The 18,621-nt window shown below is 40.6% G+C and overlaps 1 protein-coding gene across 6 annotated transcripts in view; it reads right to left on the bottom strand.

Moving 5' to 3' along the window:
- WDFY3 (WD repeat and FYVE domain containing 3) overlaps positions 1-18,621 on the bottom strand; it is a 265,268-nt gene that overhangs the window by 222,487 nt on the left and 24,160 nt on the right. For all 6 annotated transcript variants that reach the window (XM_082259297.1, XM_082259299.1, XM_082259298.1 and 3 more), the window contains exons 7-8: positions 5,550-5,716; positions 1,946-2,413 (exon numbers count right to left, since the gene is read on the bottom strand). In XM_082259297.1, the coding sequence (XP_082115423.1) occupies positions 1,946-2,413; positions 5,550-5,716 (635 nt within the window). The remainder of the gene's footprint in view (positions 1-1,945; positions 2,414-5,549; positions 5,717-18,621) is intronic.

Below are 18,621 nucleotides of genomic sequence, written 5' to 3'. Positions count from 1 at the left end.
AAAATCCTGCAAACTCTGTAATCACAAGACGTGGACCTGTGCACAGATCATGCACCCTGAAGTATTTACAGATTAGAACTCACAACCAAGGAAGTGGGGATTTTTTATGAGAACAGACTCCTAAAAACTGCCGGCCCTGTAATGTTTCTAAACTGTTTGGACTCATGCACATTTGTGGCCAGTTTACACAAAACGGACAGCTGCCAGAGCGCATTACGTTCCCGACTGCGGAAGGGGGCAGTGTGGTGTGCGATTCAGCGCATCACACACCGATTTTTTTTTTTTTTTTTTGTAGCATACAAAAATACACTTCGTTCGTGTCGCTGTACAGCAAGGTACCACGATGCGCTGCTGTACAGTACCATGCAATTCTGTACAGTGTGCAATAAAATGCAGCATGTCTGCATTGCAGCGCAGCTCTGTACTGCATTGTAGTGCGAATGGGACATACAGAGAATAATTGTTTTCTGTGTGTCTTTACAGTGACAGGCATTTTATAATGCACTGTGTGTGATCCAGCCATGTTGTTTGCAGGCACAGATAAGTTTTGGGGAAAATCCTGGCATTTTCCCATGCCTAGGAGCACACAGGTGGTGTATACAGCCAGCCAAAGAAGTGCATGGCTGTACACACTTGTACTCGTGTAACTTCTGATAATATTTTGCATTACTTCCCTGAACCCATTTTGGAAATGCATCATATGCACATGTACAGGTAAAATGCTGGTACAAAAGAGAATCCGCATTTACAAGAGTACAAGCATGTACAGCCATGCAGCTATTTGCCCAGCTGTACACAGCACCTGGGGTTCCTTAGATGTAGTAAAACGCTGGGAGTTTTATTCTAGAGCTCCCTTGTTCCTGCAAACATTTGCATGCATGAGCCTTTACACCAGGGATCTCTAAACTATGAACCTCCAGCTGTTGAGGAACTACACATCCCATGAGGCATTGTAAAACTCTGACATTCACAGACATGACTAGGCATGATGGGAATTGTAGTTCCTGAACATCTGGACGGCCATAGTTTGGAGACACCTGCTTTAGACCATAAATTAGAGTCTTTGCTCTGACTTTTAAAAATGAATAAGTTCACATGTAAAACAGCTAGAGAGATTAGGGGTGGCCTTTTCTTTTTTTTCCCCATTAAAATGTTTTACTGAATCTGACCATGGGGTTGTACAATGCAAAAATATTCCAATACATAGGATAGTAGACAAACAATATCTCAGCTCAAAAAAGACAGAACCAGTATGGAGTCATAGACACAAGTCACATTATCGGCTAGAGATAGAGGAGGTGGCGTGTTTTAAAGTTCTTATACTATTCTTTAAAGTGTTACTAAATCCAGAATCCCGCATCCACTATATCTGGTCTCCCACCTTACACAGAACATGGAAATGCAAATATTTTAGTAAATATAAACTGCTAAATACCTTTTCTCCTCAGCAGTATATAGCAGTCTTGTGACCTCTACCAGTGTCTGGTTAAAGCTTGGAGCAGTTTTTATTCTACTTTGACTGTCCTGTGAGGCTTCAGGACCCCTGACCCTCTGGGCAGTGCTGATTGGCTATGTGCTGCTCACATGCACCCTCCAAAGAAAAAAAAAAACTCTAGCAATACACACCAAACTGAGTATGTGCAAAGTGTTATCAAGAGATGGTTTTGGGACAGTGGAAGAAGGAGAGGATCAAAGAAGACAGGCTCAAACAGCCTTTTTATACAATACAGAGGATTACTCTTGGTTTCCAAAGTGAGTATAACAAGCATGCTTTACTGCACATACAGACTGATTTTACTGTTGTGGGTTTAGTAACACTTTAAGAATACGTAAATAGGTTAATGTCGGTGTCTTTGCACAGGTGCACTTTATAGGTTTATAACAAACTAATATAAACCAAAACAAAATGGCAATTTAAAAAAAAAAGAAAAAGGTAGAGTCCTACCTTGATCGATGTAGGCTTGGGCTGGGTCCTTCAGTACAGCAGCATATTTGTGCAAAAGGTTGACCATCACCTCCAAAAGTCCCACTTCTTTGAAAACATCTTTAAAGATGTGATGGTGTCGGATGAACTTAAGAAGCGTCTTAGTGGCTATGATACTGCAGGAGAATGAAGTGTTGGACTTCAAAAGAATGCTGACGCTGATCAATTCTTTGCAAGGAATATAGTTCAAGCTGAAAACCAAAAATTCGAGCATCTCAAAGTATTTCACCTGCACATCAGGCAACTTGGTAATCTTCTCTGCAAATTGGGAAAGTGTATGCTGAGGCTCCAAGATAAAGTAATTGGCATTGTCCGACATATAAATATTGGTGATGGCATCCAGTATAATCTGTGCAAGGTAGCAGCTTTTTGCTTTAAGAAATCCATTTTGTAGGACTGAGAAGGCTTGGATATTCCTCACACTCAAACCTGCAATCAAACAAACAAGTAACCTCAAAACCCTGGTAAGAAAAATTCTACCTGAAAAACATTTAAGACTGGACTGTCATACCAAGATGAACATCTGTTACATGCAGGCCACAAAGAAATTAGATGATTAGGTCTTCCATTCTTGCTACCTAATCCTCTATTTTGGTACTTCTTACTTCACCACTCTAACCTGCTACTCCTATGCCAGATAGTTGAGGTCAACCAACTTTTTTTTAGTGAACGGCACATCTAAAGTTGGCCATAGATGAGCAGTTTTTTTTCCTTTAGCCAGGGAGCTGAACAAAAAAAATGACCAGATTCCTTCATCCACACAAGTATGGTGGATGGAGGAATACACCCCGCTGGGACATTGTATTCTAACAGTGGGGCCCAGCATAGTCAGAATACACAGATCAGTGGCTGCATCCCACGATCAATAAAAGTTTTCCAACTTGTCCTAGGCCAGTGGTTCTAAACTCCAGTCCTCGGGACCCACTAACAGGCCAGATTTTAATTATCACCTTGGGGAGATGCAGACTAGAATACTGCAATCACTGAGCAGCAAATGATATCACCTATGATGTAATTTAAACGGAGAAGTTGATCTATGCGCTACCACTAGAAAAAAAGGGAGAATAAGGAGGAAGCTGATTTGCAAAATGGAGCACCCGGACTCTGCAGCCAATTCCTTAGTGTCACCACATACAGAGTAAATTAAAAAAATACAGAAGAATCAGCGCAAGATGTCACTACTGGATGAACCAAAAATATAGGAATAAACCTAATCAGAAGATAAATGATTCTTAAATTCTTCTAAAATCATAAATTTAATAAATGTGCAAAAATTCAAGTGCTTAATAAGTGAATAACAAAATACTTCAACAAAGATGTAAAGAGTGCTTCTATAAACAATTAGTTAAAAGCTTGGAAAAGAGGCACCTTAATAAAGAATTAAAGGGGATGTGAAAAAATCGGGTGAGTGCCCTCTCAGGTTGCAGGGGTTCATTCTTCAGAGGGCACTCACCCGATTTTTTCACATGCCCTTTAATTCTTTATTAAGGTGCCTTTTTTCCAAGCTTTTAACTAATTGTTTATAGAAGCACTCTTTACATCTTTGTTGAAGTATTTTGTTACTCACTTATTAAGCACTTGAATTTTTGCACATTTATTAAATTTATGATTTTAGAAGAATTTACCGTATATACTCGAGTATAAGCCGACCCGAGTATAAGCCGAGACCCCTACTTTTACCACAAAAAGATGGGAAAAATCATTGACTCGAGTATAAGCCTAGGGTGAGAATGCAGGGCGGCGGGCATGGTGCAGGAGAATGCAGGGTGACTGGCATGGTGCAGGAGAATGCAGGGTACTGGCATGGTACAGGAGAATGCAGGGTACTGGCATGGTGCAGGAGAATGCAGGGTACTGGCATAGTGCAGGAGAATGCAGGGTACTGGCATGGTGCAGGAGAATGCAGGGTACTGGCATGGTGCAGGAGAATGCAGGGTACTGGCATGGTGCAGGAGAATGCAGGGTACTGGCATGGTGCAGGAGAATGCAGGGTACTGGCATGGTGCAGGAGAATGCAGGGTACTGGCATGGTACAGGAGAATGCAGGGTACTGGCATGGTACAGGAGAATGCAGGGTACTGGCATGGTACAGGAGAATGCAGGGTACTGGCATGGTACAGGAGAATGCAGGGTACTGGCATGGTACAGGAGAATGCAGGGTACCGGCATGGTGCAGGAGATTGCAGGGTACCGGCATGGTGCAGGAGATTGCAGGGTACCGGCATGGTGCAGGAGATTGCAGGGTACCGGCATGGTGCAGGAGATTGCAGGGTACCGGCATGGTGCAGGAGATTGCAGGGTACTGGCATGGTGCAGGAGATTGCAGGGTACTGGCATGGTACTAGAGGATCCGGGGTTGTGGGCATACTACAGGAGATGCAGTGCTGTGGGCATGGTACATGTGGACCATGCCCGCAGCACTACATCCCTCGTAGTGTGCCCGCAGCCCATGGCAGGTAGTGAAGCTGTTTCACTTACCTGTTCCATAGGCGCCTTCATTTTAAAAATGGCGCCGCCCGGCGCCGACACGTCATTGCGCACGCGCCGCCACCGCTCGTATACTTTCGGCTATTCCCGGCCTCTCCCGAGCGGTGCCGGGAATAGCCGAAATTACACGAGCGGCGGCGGCGCGTGCGCGGTAACATGTATGCGACGGGCGGCGCCATTTTTAAACCTTAAACCCGTCGGAGAGGACATTTTTTTCCTTGACTCGAGTATAAGCCGAGGGGGACGTTTTCAGCACAAAAAAATGTGCTGAAAAACTCGGCTTATACTCGAGTATATACGGTAAGAATAATTTATCTTCTGATTAGGTTTATTCCTATATTTGTGGTTCATCCAGTAGTGACATCTTGCGCTGATTCTTCTCTATTTTTTTAATTTATGATGTAATTTAGTTATCTTGCAAAACTGGCCTGTTAGTGGGTCCCGAGGACCGGAGTTGAGAACCACTGTCCTATGCAATGATGACGTTGCTCATCCCTTCCACTCCCTATCTGCAGCCTCCTGGGGCACAACTCATGTCCAAGGAGACTGCAGGACCAGTCCCCCTGGGTCACCTGATCTCGCACATGTGCAGTATAGAGCTGGCTCTGATCTATCAGGAAGTCACAGGTCACTCCTCAATCCAAGATGTCAGCATCAGGGACCCACAGCAGTGAGAAAAAACAGCTACTGGAAAAAGTGCTAAAATCTATGGACTGGTAAGTGCCTGATTTTTAAAAGTCAGCAGATAGAGTATTTGTAGCTGCTGACTTTCAATTTTTAAAAAAAACATGTTGAAGTCCCTCTTTAAACAAAAAGTCAAATGTAGAAAAACAGTAGTAACTGGATGACTGCCAATGCAGAACAAAACCACCAAATTGAGATGCAAGGGAATTTAGTATGAACATTACATTATGCGGTACAGCTTTGCCTCTTCATAAACTCATCTCTAATTGTACTTTTATCTATTATAGACTTGGCACCAGGTTTCAATGTAGTTCAGTTATTTCAGTAGTACAAAATGCAAGGCTTTTATAAATGAGATAAAATGTAAATGTACCTCAAATGGCAAGCAACTTACCTTTTCCGGCAGGCTGCGGGACAGAAAAGCCTGGCAATAAAAAAGGTGCCCCTGTAGTTAAACCAGCTGGTTTCAGTTCATTGACACCATATGTTGTTAAAGAAGTAATTAGGTTAACCAAGTCCTTCAGTGCATCTTTGGATTCGTTCTCTTTAGCTTGCTCTAGCCTACAGGAAAGACATTACATTTTCCTTAGTGCTGTATGCATCCAATTCTAGCTAAATATAGATCATAAATATTACCGATCAGCAATGAAAGACATATGGCGCCTGGGGAAATTATACATACACGTTTATAGTCATACTTTTTTCAGTCTACACAAACATGTTCAAATGTCTGTGCTACTAAAAATATGAAAATGTAATTTTATAAAACATTTGGCTTGAAAAAAAAAAAAAATAAAATAGCATGCTATGTTCGCTAGATCTAAAAATCATATTTGATAAAGAGACTAGCATATTTAAATACAGTATTTCATTTTCTCAACATGTGAAGTTTAAAGTAATCACAGACTGCAAGGTATGGTTGTTGATTCTCAAGGCCAAGTACTTTGCTTCCACCACTGCATGCTCTATAAATGCAAAATTCAGCGCACATAACAGCCCATTCACACTGCCGCGACAGGATTTTGTGGAGCGACCTGTAAAGGCGCGGTGCACAGCGCGCACTGCGACCTCGGCGCGACTTGCATGGACTTCATATCATTGAAGTCAATGCAAGTCGCCTCCAGGTCACCCCAAAGTAGTACAGGACCCTTTTTCTAAGTCGGAGCGACTTGTGTCACTCCTATTAGAACGAGTCCTGTACTGTTCAATGGCGACCGACTGACCGCGACTTGTCAGGCGACCAAGTCGCCTGACAAGTCGCGCTAGTGTGAATGGACCCTTAAAGATTCAAGCCCACAGTTATAAAAACAAAAAAAAGGTATAAAATCTACAGCAAGGTTAAAGTATACCAAAAAGGATAAACTTTTTTTTTTAGTTTTGTTAAGAGTGGAAAGGGAATAGCTAGCACTGGGGAGCACAGACAATAATAAAAACCTGATACCGTTAGGGAGATTCTCCCTCTCTATTTGTCCTGTTTACCATGATCATTGAAAGTGAAAATAAAAGAAAATCCCAAATTTTCAGTTGTTCCTAGAAAAGTTAAAGAGGGGAAATCTTCCAATGGAGACACTAGTTCTAGTGACCAGGGCCCCCTTAATTTGCAGGAACTTCCTCTCACTTCCTGTTTGGCTATGGGACAGGAAGTGAAGGTAAATCTCCCCAATTGGACACAGATGGTAAAAAAAATAAAATTAACACAGGGTTGTAACCCTCCCTTACTCTATCTAAAATGAAAAAAAAAAAAAAAGGATTTTGCCTATAGTTCTACTTTAACACCACATTCAACATCGCAATGCATGTTAACGTAATCTTTCTTTCAAATGCTTTTTAGACCTGCTATAGTCACCATTTACATGCCGTCTGAATAATCCCATACAATGTACATGAATAGGAAAATGCATACCAGAGTAAAAAAAATGAAACCAGAATACATTTTGCTAATGCACATCAGCAAGCTATATAAAGTCAAAGACCCATTCATATGCATTGAACTTTAAAGATAAACTCCAGTAAGATCTATAAAACTCAAACAATACAAGGATAGTCAGCACTACTAAATCAATAAAGTTTTGCTGTAATGCACAATTGATCACAGGAGGGATGACCGTATTCAAAGGAACAAGTTCTCATCAATGTGCTGAAGCTCCTTCCAGATTAGGTAGCCCTAGACCAGATCTCAATGCTCAACTGCATTTTAGTTTGCAGAGGGATATCAGGGAATGAACAAGGCCGGTACCAACAGGCTTTGGGACTGTGTCAATGGCATCAGTCGAACACACTTTTGAGATTATTCAGAATACATTGACAGGTGCACTGAACCTGCAGCTAAACTTCTTCGGACCTGCATTTGACTTGATTAAAGTAGGTTTCTTTCAATCCCATGGATTGTATGAGAATGAAGCAAACACAAGCCTGTCAATACAAGCACCAACCCAACTGTGCGGTCAGGTAAACAAAATTAACCACTTAAGCCCCGGAAGATTTTACCCCCTTCCTGACCAGGGCCTATTTTGCGATTCGGCACTGCGTGATTTTAACGGACAATTGCGCGGTCGTGCAAAGCTGTACTCAAAAGAAATTGACGTCCTTTTTTTCCCACAAACAGAGCTTTCTTTTGGTGGTATTTGATCACCTGTGTGATTTTTTGATCATGCGCTATAAACAAAAAAAGAGCGACAATTTTGCAAAAAAAAACAATATTTTTCACATATTTTATATGAAATTACCCAAAAAAAATGTAAAAATCAAAATTTTTTAACATTTTCGGCCAATTTGTTTTATGCTACATATGTTTGGTAAAAAAAAAAAAAAAATCAAAAAGCGCAAAAAGCGTATTTTGATTGGTTTGCGCAAAAGTTATCGCGTTTACTAACAAAGGGAAAGATTTTTGTCATTTTTTTTTTTTTTAACGCGTAATGGCGGCGATCTGCGATTTTTTTTGCGGTACTGCGACATTGCGGCAGACAGATCGGACCCTTGACTGACATTTTTTACACTTTTGGGGTTACCAGTGACATTTCTACAGTAATCAGTGCTATACATATGCACTGTTACTGTAAAATTACACTGGCAGTGAAGGGGTTAACTTTGAGAGGGAGGGCTTATGTGTGTCCCTAGGGGCGTGATTCTAACTGTGATTGGCTGTGGCTTGAGGTGTAGGAACAGTGATCAACGGTCCTACATAGTAGGCTTGTTTACATGAGTCGCCTGCCTTTCTCCCTCTGCACCGACGATCGCAGAATGACCGGCAGACATCGGGTCCACCGGTCACACGCGCAGGGGGGGGGGCCGTGACCGCCCGCTCACTCCCTAGACCCTCACAGGCTAGGGAGCTGACTGCCGATGTAAATAGTCGTGCGGCAGTCGGCAAGTGGTTAAAGATTAAAACTGTTACAGGTCTTTCAGCTTTGTTTTAAGTCTAGAGTTCAGCTTTAAGAAGAAATTCTCTATCTATATGATCACACAAGAAAATACAGTTGGTTAGAATACACCCTAGGGGAGATCAACTTGACACCATATTTCTATTTTAACTGTTTTCACTAAATGGTAAAACAATGCAAGAATACTTGCTATACATGTCATTTACAGCTCTATTGGAACAGTCTCAGCTAAATAATAGATTTTATCAACTCGGACACCAATATAATTCCTTTTTCCATTAAATAATCCAGAGATATTATTATTATTTTTTAATTTACCATTATAGTGAAGGACATAATGGCAGGAAACACGGAAAATTATAACACATTTTGAGGGGGGAAAAAAACAAAACAAAACACCACATAGACAATACATGCACATTTATCTGAGTGTTATCCCCTTTAATGGACCTTTAAAGTGGAGAAAAATACCTGCCGATCTGCCAAAAATACACCCAGGTTCTTATTTTAACACCACGTGACTACTCCTAGACTACAATTGCAAGAATTAATGTCAGTCCTGCCCAGTTGTCAGTTTTTAATCTACTGAATCCTCCCATTTTATTATTTCAAAATATTGTTCTGTAGTCCAAGATAAAAACTGGGATGACTCTTGGAGATAACATAGGAAATATTTTTAGGACAACTGTGAATTTCTGACATGATCAACAAGTATTTGATTTGTTTGATGATGCAACAAAACACTTTCAATTGTATATTTAACAGACCAAAAAGGGAGAAAACAAGAAAAGTTTATTGTTGACATTTAAATGCACTCCAAGAAAACCAGTTTCAAGCCTGAAAATTCAAACTATGCAGATTATGGAAAAAAAAAATACAAAAAAAGGGGTTCCCTTCGGTTAACATCATATGGTAAAATGAGCAGTAAAGTCAGTGATATAGGCAGCTCAAATTACAATATATGGCGAAAAGTTTACATGACACCTATAGGACCTTGTTGGGCATTCCATTCCAACTCCACAGATCAATGTAAATATCTGCTAGCACACCAAGCACATCCAAACCAACTCCATCTCTATAAGCCAAACATATCCAAGAAATCTCTGACAAATGTTAAAATACAAAGCCATTTATTACACATGTGTGCTTTCAACCTTGTGGTTACACAGTTCAGGAAAGACTCTAATGCCTCGTTTCCACTGAGCGGATCGGTTCGGGTCGGTTCGGTACGCTAATTTGAGGGTTTCCATTATGAAAGTGGCCCATACAACCGAACCAAACCGCACCATTCCTGGTCCTGCTTCAGATGTAGGGCCATAGGAAATAGTACGGTACGGTTAGGGCGGAGCTACTGGCGTGACACAATAGAGTCCACTGATTAGCGGACAGGAAACCATCAATGCTCATGTCAAATGAAAGAGCAAAACAAACACCTCATTTGGTGTAATGGTCCCTGGTGGCCCGACTTGCAATGGAAACGCTCACCTGAATAGACCGGACCATTCTAACCCTTCCAAACTGTACCGACCCGAACCGTTCCGATCAGTGAAAGCGAGGCATTATATTCTACCATGAGGAACTTGAGTGGTCTGCACAGAACATTGATCTTAACCCTACTGAACACCTTTGGGATGAATTGGAACGCTGACTGAGCCATGTCTTCTTGTCAATTGTACCTGACCTCACTAAAGCTCATTTGGCTGAATAAACACAAATTCCAAAAGACAAACTCCAAAATCTTGTGGAAAGCCTATCTAAAATGATGGAGATTGTTATAACAGCAAAGGGAAGAGGAGGCACCATAATATTAAGCCCAAAGGTTTTGGAATGAGATGTCCCACAAGCACATATATTGTATGTTATGGGCAGGTATTCACAAACTTTTAGCCATATAGTGTAAATGTAAATCTCCCCTACTTTAAGCCATATAGTGTAAATGTAAATCTCCCCTACTTTTAGCCCTATAGTGTAAATGTAAATCTCCCCTACTTTTAGCCCTATAGTGTAAATGTAAATCTCCCCTACTTTTAGCCATATAGTGTAAATGTAAATCTCCCCTACTTTTAGCCATACAGTGTAAATGTAAATCTCCCCTACTTTTAGCCATATAGTGTAAATGTAAATCTCCCCTACTTTTAGCCATATAGTGTAAATGTAAATCTCCCCTACTTTTAGCCATATAGTGTAAATGTAAATCTCCTCCCTCTCCTATATATAATGTATAAATCTTACCGCACACAGAAAATTTATTTTATACAAGAAATCTCACCTATTTTGTGCCAAATTATGGGCACTATAAAACATGCATTAAATAAATTGCCTGTGTATCTTAAGTTATTGCCACAACAATATGCAATTAGTTGTCTGTACAACTGCCAGCCTATACATTTCATATAGCAAAGACAGAATGACCTTAGCATTTACGTTCAGTCATATCCAGTTGCCATTTCCTGTACCATTATTTTCCATCCCAGGTAAGGCATTTTGAGGTTAGCAAAGGCTTGGAAAAAAAAAATAACCTCAGGACATCAATAATACTCGACAGTTTAAAGATACTGGATCTGCATATTGCTTAACCCGGGAATAAGAAGTCTAATTTATAAAGCACAGTAGCCCACACTAGTCACTAACTTTGTTATGTGCATTAGAGTAGAGTTTCATTTCCAGACTGGAGTTTCTCAAATTCACTTGATTTGTAAATCAAAATTTAACTTCTAATAATCAATACAAAAAAGCTGAACAGTTTTAAATTTAAAAAAACAAAGGCTTGGGCACACAAGTTATGCTTTCACACATTTAGCATGCTGCTTTTCAAAACCCTATTCACAACTCATTCACATCTATTAAATGATATGGTTTAGATTAAAAATGTGCACGTGTCAGGGCACACTAACACATTTATCCAATATAAACAGAACCTAAAAAATATGTAAAATGTTAATGCATATTATAAAAAAATGGCAATAAATATTCACATTTTAGGGGTATCAGACTAAAGCCAACACAAGTGAGGAAGATATTAATGAATATATTAAAAAAAAAAAAAAAATCGTACTTTAGGCTCATCAGCCCACAACCTCCATCCCATTTGCCCCATTCCTTTTTACTCTGCGTATTCGGTCTAATGACTGCACTGGTCCACTTCCCCTCTGATGGAGAAACTGTATATTTCATATTTCCTTAATATTGTTGGTTCATATTGTGGCTCACTAATGAATTCTAGGCTTCCAAATCCTGGTCAAGGAGCCATAGAGACATAAGCATAGCTTTACCATATACCAAAGGAATGTTATTGTTAGCTGGTCAAGTCCTTAAGGGGGTCATACTGCAAAGGGAGTTGGCTTTGGGTTGTCTTTTCCTTACAAATAAGACCTAGTTACCCTAGCTAACACTTGTAGGGTTATTCTCACCCATAACCGCAATGAGGCAAGTGTCCGGTCCGGATTACCTGTGCCATGCTGCATAACAGCAAACAAGCATCTTTAGTCAAAGCGGAGTTCCACCTAAAACCAAAAAAAAATACATAAAAATACCCCCGGGAAAGTCAGGGCTAGTGCATTCCACACTGGACAGCCTCTGAACTGTCCCGGGTTGCACTTACCTGCAAGAAGAAAAACTTACCTTGAAAATGTATTGTCCAAGGCTGCCATCATAGGTGTGGGCAGCTTGAAGCCAGCGCGATCCTCTTCTGCGTCCTCTTCCATCCCACGATGCACTGCACCGGCCCCGCCGTCACTTCTGGGGCTGCAGCGTCATCCCTGCACAGCTTCTGGGCATGCCCAGAAGCTGTTTAGCAAGGTATGACGGCGCCTGCACCGGAACTGACGTTGAGGCCGGTGCAGGCGCATTGATTCCTGGGAGCGATGACGTTCAGCTCCCAGGAATCAGTGCAAGCCAGGAAGTGACGACTCGCCGTGGCCGCCAAGGGAGGAAAAGGAAGTAAGGTAAGTATACTATCTTCTAAAACAAGGTAAGTAAAAAAAAAAAAAAAAAAAAATTGCGATTATCCATTTGTTTTTCAGGTGACCCGGAGCAAGAAGATGGACGGAAGTTCCATTTTAGGGTGGAACTCCACTTTAAGTATTCTTGTTATATTTTCTTTATCTTTATCTGTCATTACTTTTAATAAATGTTATTTGTGTGATCTCTGCACATATCGAACACAAACCCAAAAAATATAACAAAACACCCTCTTCTTCCTCCTGTGGTGGGAAGTACCAGGGAGGTCCAAATAAAGGATGTGCACCACTCAGCTGAGTATACTTGCTGTAGTCCCGTGCAGGTGCATGCCCTGGCTCACCGCTGTATGTACTTGAAGGAAAGAAGGGTTATGACTGCACACCACAGGACTTGGTCCAATAAAATAACTTTCTCCAATGTCAAGTAGACAGCACACAGGACAAACAAGCGGTTGATGCGTTTCACACAATTAAGTGCTTAAAGCTGACCCTCAGTAATTTTTTCATCTTTTTCCATCTATTAAATCCTCTGCCCTTGTTGTTTTAACTTTGGATGTCTTTCTTTTCCTCTCTCGTCTGGTAAAAAGCCTAAGCTAATGACATCATGCACAGCTCTCTCTCTCACGCTCCTGAGAGTTTGCCAGCAAGGAAGGAGGAGTGAGTCATAGGAGAGCCAATGAGAGCTGCAAAGCTGGCGGGGCTGTAGGAGGTTGAAGCTAACACAAGACTGCAGAGATCCAGGAGGAGAAATGTGTAGGCAAGCAGAGGTGAGAGTGTGTCTGTCGGTTTCTCTCTCTATTATATATATATAGTGTGTGTGTGTGTGTGTGTGTATGTGTGTATATATATATATATATATATATATATATATATATATATATATATATATATATATATATAATGTGTATGTGTCTCTGTAAATCCAGGAAGTGAACAGGCAGCCGCTACAGCTGCCCACAGTTAAAATGGCTGCAGCCAGATTTAGTGGAGGGAGATTTCTGCAGCATAAGTACAGCGTAACAGTATATATAAAATAATATGCAAAGTGGTTGGAGGGAAGCTTCAGAATAACACGTTTATTTTACAAATTATGTGAGCAGACTGCAGTTCCTCTTTATTCGTTACAAGGTTATGCTATGATTAAGCACCTAATTGTGTGAAACGTGTCAAATAGCTTGTTTATCCTGAGTGCTGTCTACTTGAAATTGGAGAGATGAAGATTTTTTGGACCAAGTCCTGTGGTGCTGTGTGGCCAGAACCCTTCTTTCCTGCCAGAGCCAGGGAGGAAGAAAGTTTTGTAGCCATTACAGATGCGGAGGACTGAAATTTAATTTTTTTCTCTCAAAACTACTGTATTTGTATCCTTTAAAAAAAGTTTTTTCCTGAAGACAACTTAGCATCGCTGGTGTTAAATGATCCTAAGAAGCCCTTATAGGAAAGCTTAATAGCCTAAACACATAAGTCTCCTGGCATTTGCCATAATTGACAAACTGCCAGTCTAGACCTCTATCTATTTTTTTTCTTCAAACATAGAAAAAGCTTTCATCCAACCTTATCAGGTGATGCTTGGCTGTTAAGATTTGATTTTGCTCTATTACCTTACTGGGGCACTTACCCCTTCCTTAGGATATACTATGCTTTAAAGCAGTGATCCCCAAACTGCAAGCCATGGACCAGGTGTGGCCCTTTGCTTGCCTTCATCTGGCCCTTGGCGCATTGTTCCTCCCATTAAAACAAGGCCATATTACTTCCACTAACACCGATTGGTCACTACTCCTTCCACTGACAACAGCAAGGAAAAAGGATTCTTTCTACTGACACCAAAGATGGGGCACCATTTCTCAAATGGATATCATTGATCGGGCCCTATTCCTCCTCCTGCTGACCATGGCATGTATTTTTTTTTTCTCCCACTGACCACCAAGCCTGAGACTGGTCTACTCCCACTGATGCTAGGGGATTTTCTACTTCCACTGACTACAGTCTGGCCCCCCTAAAGTCTGAAGAACAGTAAACTGGCTCTTTGTTTAGAAAGTTTGGAGACCTCTGCTTTAAAGGGGTTAGGTATGAAAGCTTTGAAAATAAATAAAGGAAAGGTATAAAAAAAAAAAAAAAAAATAATATTTTTTTTAAATAATCATAAGCTAATGAATATAGCCTAGAGATCACTAAGTCAAACAGTTAAAAACCCTCATTTGAATTTGATAGTCCTTGTTGATCTCCATCCTATACACCATCACAGATAATCTACATCATTTTGGCAAAAACAATAGTGCGACATTGAAAAAGATTGGTGCTGAAATTATATTGTACATAATTACTTATTTGTGCCTAAAAGAATTCCAACAAAGACCCAAAGGAACAAAACACAATTGCATTGGCCCACTGCAGGTATACAGGTCTTCATCTGTCAATCTGTTATAGACTTTGCTTTTTTCGAAAGGACAATTATTTTTGGTTTTGTTCAGATTCATCCTGCCAATGGATTTGTGTTTTCTTTTACTTATTTGTTGAATTGAATTTATTTACAACAACCTATTCATTGTTATCGGTTTTTGTACAGAGATCTCAATTATTTTTTTCCTTTCGGTTTTAAACAAGAGCGCTTTTTGTTCCCATTGGGCCCAGTGTTCCTGTACACACTGTCATTATAGAGGACACACACAAGGGATAATGTACTTACATGTATACGTCAAGTCTGAAATATGCTTACCCATGATTTTTGATGTCAGGGCATCTATTTTGACAAAATTATAGAGATTATCTCCAATTATGTCTAGGATCTAGACCTACAAGGACGGTTTCAATTAACCGGAGACGTTTCTGTGATCATGTCCATACGTTAAACTTCTGGTGGTACCATTTCTGCGATAACGAAACCTTATATTATCATATTCCTTATAAGAAATAAAAGCATGGCATAGAATTTAACATAATTAGACGCCCTCCGTAGAAGTCCCTGATGACGAAACGTGTAAGAGCGTGAGCAAGCGGTCACCTTGGTAACGCCCAAAGTCACGCTACAGTCTCTTGTATGCTTTGGTACCGAGCAGCAGGTTATACACGAGTAGCTGTGGACGAGCGGGATATTTCATTTAACACGCCTGATTTGTATCTTCACATTGTGAGCAGCATTCTAAGGGAACGGGGTTCATGTTTTACTGTGTGAGTTATTAATACATTTATGAGTTACGCTATGAATCCCCGCTCTTGTGCTTTACTTCCATGACTATATCGGTGTGAGTTTGATTCATATTGGGACACGGAGATAATTTGGAGTTGATGCCAACTCCCTTTACAATATGACCCATCAAGGACTTGACCAGCTAACAATAACATTCCTTTGGTATATGGTAAAGCTATGCTTATGTCATTATATGGCTCCTTGACCAGGATTTGGAGGCCTAGAATTCATTAGTGAGCCACAATATGAAGCAACAATATTAAGGAAATATGAAATATACAATTTCCCCATCAGAGGGGAAGTGGACCAGTGCAGTCATTAGACCTAATACGCAGAGTAAAAAAGAATGGGACAAATGGGATGAAGGTTGTGTGCTGATGAGCCTAAAGCATGACTTTTTTATTTTTTTTTAATATATTAATCAATATTTTCCTCACTTGTGTTAGCTTTAGTCTGATACCCCTAAAATGTGAATATTTATTGCCATTTCATTTTAGAATATGCATTAACATTTTACATATTTTTTAGGTTCTGTTTATATTGGATAAATGTGTTTGTGTGCCCTGAAACCTGCACATTTTTAATCTAAACCCACATCATTTAATAGATGTGAATGAGTTGTGAATAGAGTTTTTTGAACACATCTGAAAAAAAGGACGTAGTAGAAGGGCACAGTAGTGACCTAGGAGTGGACGGAAGGAACTACTAAGAGCAGCATAAGATCAGGAGATCGACACTTCCGGAAGTGACCGTTTCAAAGTTTTTGTCAATGATTCCTCTTCATCAGAGCGGTGCTTGGTGGCATGGGCAATGGTAGAGATAAGTATTCACTTGCTTCTTTGCAGGGATAGCTATTTTTGACATTTCCACTTTAGCAACTGAGCGGCTTTAATTTTTCACAGATTGCATTCAATGCACGTAAAAAGTTAAAATGATAACTCTATCCACAGCTAAGTAATCATGCTGGTAAAAAAGCTAGCACAGCTCAGCTAGGGCTTCTCATTGTTCAGAGTACATATATAAATTGTCCACCGTTTCCCTTGCCTTGTTTGCTTTAGTGGCTGAGACATCAGGCACCTGTGCGATAAGCACCTTTTGTCAAATTATAATTGCTGTTGCAGTCTGGTTACTGCAGTGTTCTGATAAATATAACATTGGTAACAACTGATAGCATCCCTTTTCGCATCTGCACGGACATTTATCAGTGCTATAAAACCTGAGGATGTCTAGATTTACAAAATTTGGGATGGAAAAGAATAATTAAGATTTGTACTCTGCTAAGTAGCTGCCTACCATTTATAGATTAATATTAGCTGCTATACGGTTTGCTTTGTCCAGTCATTTAAAGGCATAAACAGGTATGGTAAATGGTCATTTTTTTTATGCATTTATAGAAGGTGCTGCTTCCGTCCCATGTGCAATGAACTTAACAAACATGTAATGGTTACTTAAAAGTGAAAGGGTCAGAGTATCTTTAAAGTGATACTAAACACAGACACTGAATTCACAATATAAGGTCTCACACAGTACACAAAACATGGTAGTGCATTTACTTATCACAGCGGTCATGTGACTCGTATCTGTGTCCAGCCGAGTGCTGATTCTGCTTCTAGGAAGAGTTTTCATTCTCCTCTGACATTTCCTCTGTATGTCAGCAGAGGCCGGCAGACCCATGACCCTCTGTCTGGACAGCACTGATTGGTGCTGTGCCGATCACATGCACTCTCCAGCAATACACACAAAACAGAGCATGTGCAGACTTGTCACTGCTGCTCTGTGCTACTGGCAGATGGATCAGGGACAATAAAAGAAGGGGAGAATCATAGAACAGTAGGATCAACCAGCCTTTTTACACAATAAGGTGGGTTAACCCCTCAAGTTCCACAGTGAGTGAAACAAGGACGCTTAATTGCATATGCAGACTGATTTTATTATTGTGAGTTTAGTAACACTTAAAATATGCTAACATTCTGTCAGTTTCTAAAGGAGTATTAAAAAACTGAAGTGGAAGAAAAGCCTCAGTTTAACTGTCCTTAAAAATGTTCCCTTCCCTCCTAACTACCCTAGATTTAAAAAAAAAAAAAAAAAAAAAAAAAAAAGGTATGTGTACTTACCTATTTTTAAACTGCTCAGATCACGTGAGCCTTCAGCTCCGGCTGAGAGTGCGCTCAACAGCTGTTGTTGGCGCTCTCTCCTCTCCCCCTGAAACGGCAGGTTGCTGATACAGGGGAGCCACAGATGCAGGATCACAAGACCAGAATGGCTTAAAAATAGGCAAGTGTACACATCATTTTATACAGGTTAGACAGCATAGGTTAGAGAAGGGGGAGGGAACATTTAAGAATAGTTCCTTTTTTTTCCCACTTTAAAGCAGAACTTCACTCTCTCATTCAACATTGACTTATTTTAATCCCCATACAGCTAGTACTGGTAAATAGATAAAAAAGTAAAATCATAGTTACTTGTTTTAGGGTCCTTTCACACTTTGAATCCATCAGGCAAACTCAGTTTTTCTCAGCGGGGGATCGATCCGCTGATCCCCCACTGAGCAGGAGGATGACAGCGGTGTCTCTGCGCTGTGTGCGGAGACACAGCTGTCAGGTCCCCATACATCTCTATGGGGGAATCGGATGGGAACGGACAGTCTGTCCATTCTCATCCGATCCGCTGGACGGATGGACAGTAGGGTTGCCATCCATCGAGATTTGACACCCCATAGAGATGCATGGGGTGACCGTTCAGATCTGCCAAAAAAACTGACAGGCGGATCTGAACGGTCCACCTGTGTGAAAGGGGCCTAAACCTGTTTTTTTTATATTTTACATTTCTTCAGTTACTTTCTAATGAGGTCATATATCCCAGGAATCCTCAGGAGGGGAGAAATGGTCTTCTCAGCTAAGCATGCATGCCTAGGCAAAAGGCAGATGAATTCCAGGAAGTAAA

The sequence above is a fragment of the Pelophylax lessonae genome (genome assembly GCF_965119305.1).
Source record: "Pelophylax lessonae genome assembly, chromosome: 1".
NCBI lineage: Eukaryota > Metazoa > Chordata > Amphibia > Anura > Ranidae > Pelophylax > Pelophylax lessonae.
The sequence above is the reverse complement of the archived record's forward strand: the minus strand, read 5'-3'. Positions and strand labels throughout refer to the sequence as shown.